At 48.2% G+C, this 10,527-nt stretch overlaps 2 protein-coding genes across 3 annotated transcripts; one reads left to right on the top strand and one right to left on the bottom strand.

The window, feature by feature from the left end:
* Positions 1 to 985: 985 nt before the first annotated feature.
* Positions 986 to 1,837, top strand: LOC109762170 (uncharacterized). The gene is made up of 2 exons (XM_020320990.1): positions 986 to 1,546; positions 1,628 to 1,837. The coding sequence occupies exons 1-2, from the start codon at positions 986 to 988 to the stop codon at positions 1,835 to 1,837; spliced, it is 771 nt and encodes a 256-aa protein (XP_020176579.1).
* A 1,421-nt stretch (positions 1,838 to 3,258) lies between these two features.
* Positions 3,259 to 9,813, bottom strand: LOC109762175 (uncharacterized). Of its 2 annotated transcripts, none has more exons than XM_020320996.4 (7): positions 9,537 to 9,813; positions 8,895 to 8,993; positions 8,076 to 8,439; positions 4,847 to 4,981; positions 4,140 to 4,222; positions 3,889 to 3,994; positions 3,259 to 3,785 (listed from the first exon to the last, which is right to left on the bottom strand). In XM_020320996.4, the coding sequence occupies exons 1-7, from the start codon at positions 9,692 to 9,694 to the stop codon at positions 3,678 to 3,680; spliced, it is 1,053 nt and encodes a 350-aa protein (XP_020176585.1). In that variant the 5' UTR covers positions 9,695 to 9,813; the 3' UTR covers positions 3,259 to 3,677. The 2 variants fall into 2 exon arrangements, with proteins under 2 accessions (XP_020176585.1, XP_040248590.1); XM_040392656.3 differs by having other exon boundaries at positions 3,259 to 3,730.
* Positions 9,814 to 10,527: the final 714 nt, after the last annotated feature.

Here is a 10,527-nt window from a genome sequence, read left to right as displayed (position 1 = left end):
TCCTTTATGTATATGCATCCATCCTGTACGCTTAAAATTAAATGATTCCCGGTGTATCATTAGTGCACAGAAGTTAGCTTTAGTATTGAGTTGCAGTTGCTTGGCGCATTCCCCTCCCTGGTTTGCAAGAACTCGTCCGCTGGACCCTAGAGGTAATACGGAGAATGGACCTGATAAGACCTGCTCTCTTCGTTCACAAATAAAAGATGTTCTAACTTTTTTGTGGATTACTATATGCAAAAAACAAAAGATATAGATGTATATTGACATGTTCTAAAACATCGTATATTCGTGAACGGAGGGAGTATCATTGATCTTGGACCCAGATTGACTTGCATGACCTTTCCTTGGCCCCGCATTGATTTGCATGACCTTTCCTTGGCCAGCTCAGGCCAACTCCAGCGCGCGACCCCATCCCGTCCGGGTGCGTACGTTTGGGGTAGAACGGACGAATAGCGCGGTCCAACGCATGGCCCCAAACGGACAAATGTCCGGATTTCGTCTGTTTTCAACCCATTCCCGGCCCAAACTTGCACTGAGTTTGGGGTGAAACGGACATCGCGCGAACGGGCTGGACGCACGCCCTTGTCCTCCCCGTGGCCTGCCTGTCGGGGACACTAGCAGTCCATTCGCCTCCAATGCCTCCACCCGCTCTCCCCTACCGGCGCCGCCACTATTCTTCGGCCGCCTCCTCACTGCTCACCCCCCGACCGTCCATACCAAACCACGTCTCGACATGACCGCCACCACGCCCGCGCTTTCGTAGGAGTTTTGGCCGTCGATTGGAGGAGATTTGGCCGTCGCCGTCGTAGCCGGTGTCAGAGGGGATATGACCACCAGCGACGGATATGGACCACGGCATCTTCCGTCGAGTGCTCTAGAGCGGCCAGTAGCCGGCCGCCAACCACCCCTGTTGCATCGAGGTGATCATCGCAGCCTCTTTGCCACCACGACCGCAAGATGTTTGACACTTTGCCACAAAGGTATGGACAGTGGAGATGAATTTTTCTTCCACCACTTTATTTATTCATTGGACGATTCGTCCTCGGATGACGAAGATCTTGTGGCGGCTGCACTGGTCGTTCACGACCACATTGAACGGCAGCTTCCTCGATACAGGGTGTCAGTCCCTGGCCGTGCTCCCAACCTGAACAGCAACACAGAGAGAGGCCACTCCCTGCTCTATGTCGATTACTTTGCGAACACCCCGCTCTTCAAGCCGGATAAATTCCATCGCCGTTTTCGTATGGCAAGGCATCTGTTCAATCGTATCCAAGAGGGAGTGGTTGCTCATGACCCATACTTCGAGTGCAAGACGGATGCCCTTGGCAAGCTTGGATTCTCCTCTTACCAGAAATGCACCGCCGCCATCCGCATGCTTGCATATGGAATTCCAGACGATCTGGTGGATGAGTATGTGCGTATGAGTGAGTCAACATGTCTGCTGTTACTGTACAACTTCTGCAAGGCCGTGGCGGCAGTGTTTGGCCCTGAGTACTTGAGGCAGCCAAATGCCACTGATACAAAAAGGTTGTTGGCGACCAACGTAGCTAGAAGTTTTTCAGGCATGCTTGGCAGCATAGATTGTATACACTGGGAGTGGAAGAACTATCCATTTGCTTGGCAGGGCCTGTACAAGGGGCATGTTAAAGCTTACACTGTCATATTAGAAGCGGTGGCTTCGCAGGATCTTTGGATATGGCATTCTTTCTTCGGCATGGCAGGTTCTCACAATGATATCAACGTGCTGCAACGTTCTCCAGTCTTCGCATGGCTTGAAGAAGGCCACTCCCCACCTGTCAACTTTGAGATCAACGGTCACCAGTACAACAAGTGATACTACCTAGCTGATGGTATATATTCTCAGTGGTCAACTTTTGTGAAGACAATCTCGAACCCCCAAGGTGAAAAGAGAAAGAGATTTGCCCAAATGCAAAAGAGTGCTAGAAAGGATGTGGAACGTGCTTTTGGTGTGCTTCAATCCCGATGGGGTATCGTTCGAAGCCCTGCACTGACATGGGATGAAGGAAAGCTTTGGGAGGTGATGACTGCTTGTGTGATCATACACACCATGATCATCGAGGACGAGCGTGATAACAACATCTTCGACCAAGGATTTGATTTTCAAGGTGAAAATGTTGAGCCCCTGCATCAAGAACCGGCCACGTTTGAACAGTTTACCCAATTTCATCGTGAACTTCGTGATTGGCACACTCATCTGGATCTTCAAAATGATTTGGTTGAGCACGTGTGGACTCACATTGGCAACCAATAGATGTATTGGTTTTGATGTTCATTCAAGACAATTTCGATTTGGTTGTAAAATTATTTTATTAGAGACAATTTTGATTGGGTTGTAAAACTATTTTTATTTCCGGACAATTAATATTTGGACGTGCAAACTAGTTTTGAACATTGAAATATGAATCCGGACAAAACGGACGTCCGTTTGGGTCGTGGGCTGGAGTTGCCTTATGCACGCGCCCTTCGTCCCTCACTGGGGTGATAATTTTCTTCCACTCAAAAGAACACCGGAGTGTCCAGAACTCTTTAAGCTTTCGCTAGTATCACAAAAGGGTTCCATCCACACTTGCGCAGGCGTTCCCTCCGCTATGGGCCCGGTAACCACGTCTAGCTTGGTCCCCTCTTGCGAGTACAAAACCCTCTCAAGAAAAGCCTCTCGTTTCTGTAAAACCAGTTGATTTTGCAAATGACCATTGAGTTTCAGAGATGTTACAGCCACTAATTGTCTAATTAATTACACTAGAGACCTCGTTTCTCTTGCTATATGTTTGCATCTCGCCGGAGTCATGGACGCGCTCTTAGCTGTAATAAGCTACTACTACTACTATCTAGTATTAGTGCCATGGGAATACAGACCAGGCAGAGACACGCATGATTGCAGCTGTCCCCTAAAGGCTCAAATAGATCAGCAGCCAGCCGTGGCTTGAGGAGAAACAACAGTAGCCTGCGTGGCCCATGTCGGGGCCCAAATAGATCGGGGGAGAAGGGCAAAGAGAGTGCGAAAGGAGATGGGCCATGCTGCATATGCATGTCCACCGTCCAGGGCGCCTTTTGATAGGGCGACACGGCAAGCAGTGTACACATGCTATCCATTGCTTTGTGCCTTTGTCATGGCGCCAACTCGTTTCGACTTTGAAGCAGCTTAGCTTTTGGGAGGGTCCTTGCCTCCTTGGCCATGTCTACTGTAAACCGCTTGTTTAACTTCAAACCCTGTAGGATGCAGAAAAATCAGTATTACGCCCAACTCAGAAACTTCGCAGTGGTTGCATCCGAAAATCCCTAAGTTGCTAATTACCACAGTACAGCAGTGCCGTTGCTTATGGAAGTCGTAACAAGCTAGCCCGTTCTAGGGGTCCATAAAGTCTAGATTAGCCTACAGAAAAAGTGCACACGGATGCTCAACAGTTTCAGCAAACTTGGTAAGGCAAGCCCTGCTTGCTCCCCCAGGCATACTCATGAGCGTCAAACAATACGGCCGGCGTGATAGCACAATGCTGAATAAAGTCTCCACACACGTCTGCAATGTGCTCCTTTGCATGATGATGGGATGCGCCCCAAAACATAAAACCCAGCCGCTCCCATCCTTTGTATCTTCGTCCTTCTGAACCTTAGCACTTCCTTGATTGATGGGAATAATAGAGAAAACCGGGTGGCTAGGCAGTTTCTGCATTCGAAGGTTCAGCTCCAACCTTCCACCTCTCAAATTCTGCAACACTAAGCAGAAATGAGCTTGCGTTTCGATGCCCCCCACCTCCGAATTCCTAGAAACAGAATCAAACACGATACTTAACAGCAGTCTTGACGCACACCCATTCGCAAAGCTAAGGTAGTTCAACACTGGAGATCCATAAGCAGAAAAAGTACCTGGGAGATAGAAGTCGTGTCTTCTTGTTCCAAACTTCTCAGGCTGATTTTTAGCATCTCGTCATTATTCAACTCGGGGACTTTATATACTACAGCACCAATAGCTCTGAGAAAAATAGAGCGCAACTGGCATTATAAACTGAGAATGGTGCAGTGAAGTCGAAATTATATCTTAGATAATGAATGGGAAATAATGCAGAAGAAAGAGAGGCTATGGGTTCAATAGACAAATTGGGGAATGTGAAACTTGCCTCAGATTCGAATTCCGACTCTTGTTAGCGAGCTGATTTCCGAGTTCGCTTCTCAGCATTGAAATAGCATCAGCATTGACAGCCTAAGGGACAACAGAACCAGTACTGTTCATGATGATGAAAAAACAAAGACAGTAAAACGCTTATCCTAAGTTAAGAGGACCAGCCATTAGAATGTGTGTGGATAAACAAAATAGCCACTGAAGGATTCCTGTTTAAATTTATTGCTTGATGCAAAAAAAAAATCTTGAAGGGCCAGAATCTGAAGGGGTTATCTGCAGAACCCTTCCTACCAGATGCACTTCCACATCACTAAGCTTTGGCAGATTGATTAGTACCATTTATCTTCAGCACAAGGGTAAGATGTGCTCAACAGTACGATCATAAGCCAAATAGACATCTCTAACAATACAGGAAACATATCATTTGGACGAAACACACTGCCCGTCATAAAGGAGAATGTTGATATTCTACTATAAATCAAACTAACCACATCAATCAGGTAGAAAAATAGATTTTATCCGAGATAAATCATTACTAACAGATAATGGAAGTTAATGTTATGACAGTTGTGATGTAGTACCACACTTTCAATTCACATACATTACCATGGGATGTTGACATAACATGGAGGAAACTTGTCGCACATAGAACAAAAGTTCACAGAGAATAATCAAGAAACAAACAGAGGATAGGGATGTTTTTACCAGACAATTCCCAAACTGGCCACATCCTAGAGCAATTTCAAAGGACTTCTCCAAACAATCATCAATTAATGTTTGCTTCTGCGATAATGTTACTTGTCCCCGAGAAATTACTTGCTCCGGATCCAACTCCAGCAACTGCAATCAGACCAGCACAATTTTACAGGATGGTAATGGTAATAAGATCTAGAAGTGCAAAAGGAATATCAGTATCTAAGGTATGTCAGCTGATGTCAGTGCTTTCCGACGTCTACAATACAGAATGTAATCATCAAGCACTAGAAGTCAAATTATCAGTCAAGATTCAACTGATCCGGTTCCGCCCATTGGACCGGTGGACCGCACCTTGCTTTTTTACCATCAGGGTCCAACAGAGGCAAACCCCTTCGAACCTAGGGTCAAACCGCACCTAGCTCACCAGAATACTTCCGCCGCATGACGGGTGGAGCATGGAGCAAAGGCACGCCGCTGGCCACCAGAATAAACTCGTCGGAGAGCGCCGCTCACCCCTGCCAACTGCCGTCTGCTCCACCATCTGCCTCTCCTTTTCCCGGTCGGTCTCCAAGCTCCCCACAGCCAGAGCAGGTTAGCTGTCAGTCACCGGAACTGCGTGACGCGCGGGGGTGCTCGCAGCTGGGGAGTACCTCCTCGGAGTAGATTAGGTAGTCCCCATCTACAGCATCAATTCACCCTCATGCCAGTTTCTTTGTCATCTTCTTCTCCTGGTGTATAGAACCAGCCAACAAGTTGAACTGCAGCCATAGCCGAGCAAACAACAGCAGCGTGTACTAGCTAGGGGCAGACCTACGAACCTAAAGGTGCCCCGTTACCCTGGGAGACGAGGTGTGGGCCGAACCTTTAACCTAAATTGTCCTAATAGGTTCAGAGGTCCAATAACAGGGTCAGACCGGACCGGACCGGTTGAATTTTGGATTTATCAGCGAATAACGCCATTCTCTAAGTTTGATCAAACTATGTTGGGTCGACACAGTGCAGCCCAACTACCCGAACCAGGTTACATGGCCAATGCAGTCGTACCGTGCAAGCCTGCTTCCTTCTGTTGTAATCCTCCCATTGTATACTCACGTCTAAATACCTTGTCAGTGATGAATGATACACGATGATTTACACTATTAATCTTGCTATCCGACAACCTCTTCCACTCTTCTGCCATGTCCAGTGACCCCGATGTTCGCAACCTCAGCGGCAGCTGCCAAAGTTCCTCCAGTCATGGCTTTCGCTGCTGCTCCCATGATGAATATGTCGGCCTCTCTCGGTGACGCCTTCACATCGAGCATGACGGTGTCGCTTCCTCTCGCCGCATCTGTCACCAGCTCCGACGTGCGTGCCAGCCCTAGCAAGCCGTCCATGCACCACATCAACATCACCTCCTACATCTGCTTCAAGCTCAATCTATCAGCGAACAACTACTCCAAGTAGTGTCGACTCATGTACTTCATCCTCTCCAAATACAATGTGTAGAACCACGTCCAAGTGGAGACAGATCCACGGCAAGAGAGCGACGAGTGGCACCATGACGACATCACCATTGTCCTCTGGTTCTACACCACCATCTCCGACGAGCTCTTTGATGTCGTCATGTCTCCGCACAGCACAGCATATCACATGTGGAATCAGATTCACACCTTCCGCGACAACCAGCCGGGACGTGCTATCCATCTCAGCACAAAGTTTCACACCACCGTCCTAGGTGGCCTCTCCATCACCGACTACTGCCGGCGGCTCAAGTCCCTCGCCGACGTAGACAAACTCGCGTTGGACAAAACCCTCATGCTACAGATGATCCATGGGCTCAACCGACGTTTCCAGGTGATGGACACTGTGCTCCGTATGCAAATCCCTTTCCCGACCTCATGCGTTTTCTCTCGTGTCTTCTGCTTGAAGAGATCACACTCATTTAATGTGAACGCAGCGAGAGATCCTTCCCTTATCGTGGAGGAGGAGCTCTCGCCACGTTCACACTCAGTGAGAATGATATCAATCTCTTCAAGCACAAGACGCGAGTATCACCTGCACAAAGGTCCGGAGAGGGATCTGCATAAGGAGCACCGTGGCCGTCCCTGGAAACGTTGGTTGCGTTCTCAGATCATCTGCAGCGTGAGGATTTGTCCAACACAGGTCCGTCGACATCGGCAAAGGACTTTAGTCGGCGACTGTAGGGGGCGATTAGAAGTCGCCCTGGACAGTGCGCAAAACCCCGCGTTGAGATGGATAGCACGCCCTGGCTGGTTGTCGCAGAAGGTGTGAAGTTGATTCCACATGTGGTACGTTGTGTTGTGCGGAGACATGACGACGTCGAATAGTTCGTGGGAGATGGTGGCGTAGAACTAGAGAACAATGGTGATGTTGTCATGGCACCACTCAACGCTCTCTATCCGTGTCCACCTAAACGTCGTTCCGCATATTGTATCTGGAGAGGACGGGGTACATGACTTGACCATACTTGGAGTGGTTGTTCACCGCCGGATCAAGCTTGAAGTTGATGTAGTAGGTGATGTTGACGTGGTGCATGGGTGGTCGAGGCATGCTAGGGCCGACGCACAGGTCTGAGCTGGTGACTACCTTGGCGAGAGGAAGGGACGCCGTCATGCCCGATGTGAAGGCATCACCAAGAGAGGCCAGCAGGTTCACCATGGGAGTAGCGGGGGAAGCAGTGATTGGAGGAACTTCAGCAATTGTGGCCTTGGTGTCGGCAAAAAGTCACTGAGGTTACTATCAATCACTGGACATGACGAAAGAGTGGAAGAGATTGTAAGCTCTAATACCAAGAAGTGTAGTCACCGTGTACCTATATACATGAGTATCCAACCGGATTCAACAAAAGGAGGTGTGTGTGCTACGTGCAAGCTGAGCATGGCGTATCGCGAGCGCGCTGGCGTGGGCGATCGGTGCGCTCCATCCATGTCGTCCGGTTCAATAGTTGGGCTGCACTGTGTCTATTCGTCCAACAATCCTCAAGCACTAAAAGTTAAATTATCAGGAAACAACACCATTTCTAAGTTTGATCAGGTATGATGCTAAGTTGTGAATGAGTGTTCAAGCAATTATTTCACTAAACAGCAACCTGAAGTGGTTATCATATAACTAAAGCAACAAAGACCAATACTCAATGCAATATAAAGTGATAAAAGATGGTGAACATCCATGTTCAAGTAAAAGGAGGAAGTGCTACTGCAGAAAACCATACTAATACTAACAAGTAAATCGTCACCTGATCAAATAACTTCCCATTTGAATTGACATTAAATTCAATGTTCAGATCTTTGAGGCCACTGCTGAAGGCCTTGCTATTTGGAATAGTCCATCTCCATAGATCTCCATCCTCAATAAACTTGAAAAGCTTGTGCACCATTTCAAGCTTGTTTTCAGGTAGATATTTCATTTCAGTTACAGAATTACCACTTCCATGATTCCGTGAAGTACTAGCTTCTGTTAATAACTTGTTCCTAAAGTAGTCGAATGCAATTGTTGCTCCACTGCGTTGCATGTCAATCACCTTATTCACGTTTTCTCCAAGTGTGGCACTCCCACACAGACTTTCCATGGCAGTCTTATGATGGTCTAAGATTGTTACACTGAAAAGGGTAAAACGATGTAAGTGTCCCCAAGTGCCATCCTCCCAACTGAAAACATGGTAATAAATCAAGGTTGTGTGCATCAATCGATGAAGAGGCCGGGGGCATGCCTCCTTTTTGAAAAGAAAAAAGAGTGACATTTTCACACAACTTTCAGCAGCAGCCTTATGATGGTCCAAGAATGTTACAGTGGAAAAGATAAACAACTATAAGTATCCTAGTATTGCCAAGAAAAAAATATAGTGCAAAGCTTCACAGTTCCACAATATTCAACATGATTGAAGGCCACAATGTGTTACAAACATTGAGAACAAACATTGAGAATGCCCTGCTACTGTGCATAAAATTAGGAAGAATCACATCCGGATGAATCTGAGATTAACCACACGGTTCACATCAAACAATGTAAATAATGCAACACAAAGGGAAACGGTCAGAGATGAATCTTTACAGACCTCTGAACTTTCGGGGCTATATCAGCAACAAAACCAGGAGGCCCTACGAAGTCAAGAAGGTAAACATCTTCAATTTCGTCAAACGGAAGACCATCGCTCCTGCAAAAGGAAACCCATAAGACCAAGGTTATAACAGGAGAAACATAATATCGTCGTTTTTCTTTTAAGGTACAAGATCGCCGTTTTGGGTCTGCTCTGCCAAGGCTTGTATAGCATGACAATAAAAACACTAGTGAGTTCTGGGTGATATTTTCGACCATTCCAATCAACCACGACTAATGATGTATTGAAATTTAAAGGAAGATATCCATCCAGTTCAGACTATGCCCAATTTTGTCTCGAGATAATATGACTCCAGAGCATGGGTCCTTTTTATGTGAAATATAATTTCTAACTTGAGATGATTTTTTTGGTCGGGATACAGATTGCACAAAAAAATTGGCATGCATCTAGCTTAAACGAACTAACGACACCAGGATTTGTCAAAGTGAAACTACACCTGAACACTGCAAAGGTAACGCCCTGTCAAATCTTACTAACACTGACTGTCAAAGTGAGCACCTGAAAAGCGCGTGAATCGTACAGATTTGATATCGTGCATTGATCTTATGGTAGGTCAGGTCTGAAGTTCGGAAAGACTACCTGATGGGGTCATAGACGGTGTTGGGGAAGAAGCGGACGGGGAGGGCGGCGGCGGAGAAGTAGAGGTGGGCGGCGAGCGCGGCGAATGCGCCGTCCGGGCACGGGTAGTGGTACAGCACGGCCGATGCCTTCCGCGCGGAGCCGGCGGCGCAGGCCATATGTATTGCGGCGCCGAGGCGGATGGCGAGCTTAGACGGGAAAAGCGGCGCGGCTGGGGCGGCGGGTGGGTGAGTGGGTTTCCTGGTTTCGTGGTTTTGGCAACGACGAAAATAACGTAGCTCCAGTAAAAAAATCGACGGGATGACTGTATAATTTAGGGAAAGTTCTCCAAGAGCCTCTCTAGCAGATTCCGTGTAACCTCACTGAGGCGCGTTTTTCCAGCGGTTTTACAGGACGGTCAAAAAATCCGGCCCAACCAGGTTCGATTAAAACAACCTGGCTGTAAAAAAAATTATGGAAGGCCTGTAAACCGCCCGTGATTCCGGTTATATATGCCAGCTCCGGGACGATTTAGGGTTCCCATCCCTCTTTTCCCCTATCCGCCTCTGCCGCGTTGTTTTCATTCCGGCGTCAAATCGAGCGACTTCCGACGTCGTTTTCCGGCGAGGTTAGGCACCCGAGGCGAGAGGAGATGTCGTGCACGGGATCCGGGAGGGATGGCCGAGGGGGGCTCGTCGGCGACCCGCCCCGCAAGCGCCGCCACGATGCGGAGGCCGAGAGCTCCTCGCTCCGCCCACTAGTGAAAGTATGGCAGAAGGAGCAGGCGCGCATCTGTGGCGCCCGCTCCCACAGCGCCGGCGCGTGGAGAAACTTCAACCGCCTCGACCGCATATTCTCCCCCGCGCTCAAGCGTCTCGGGGCGACGGAAAAGGCGTGGTTCGAGGCCAAGGTGGTCGCCACCGCTGAAGATGAAGCTCGGCATGCGCGTCCTGGCGTTGTTCGAGGAGTACAAGCTCGCGCAAGTCCTCTCCAACACCCTCATGTACCACCA

This window comes from Aegilops tauschii, chromosome 6, assembly GCF_002575655.3.
Source record: "Aegilops tauschii subsp. strangulata cultivar AL8/78 chromosome 6, Aet v6.0, whole genome shotgun sequence".
In the NCBI taxonomy this organism is placed as follows: Eukaryota; Viridiplantae; Streptophyta; class Magnoliopsida; order Poales; family Poaceae; genus Aegilops; species Aegilops tauschii.
The sequence above is the reverse complement of the archived record's forward strand: the minus strand, read 5'-3'. Positions and strand labels throughout refer to the sequence as shown.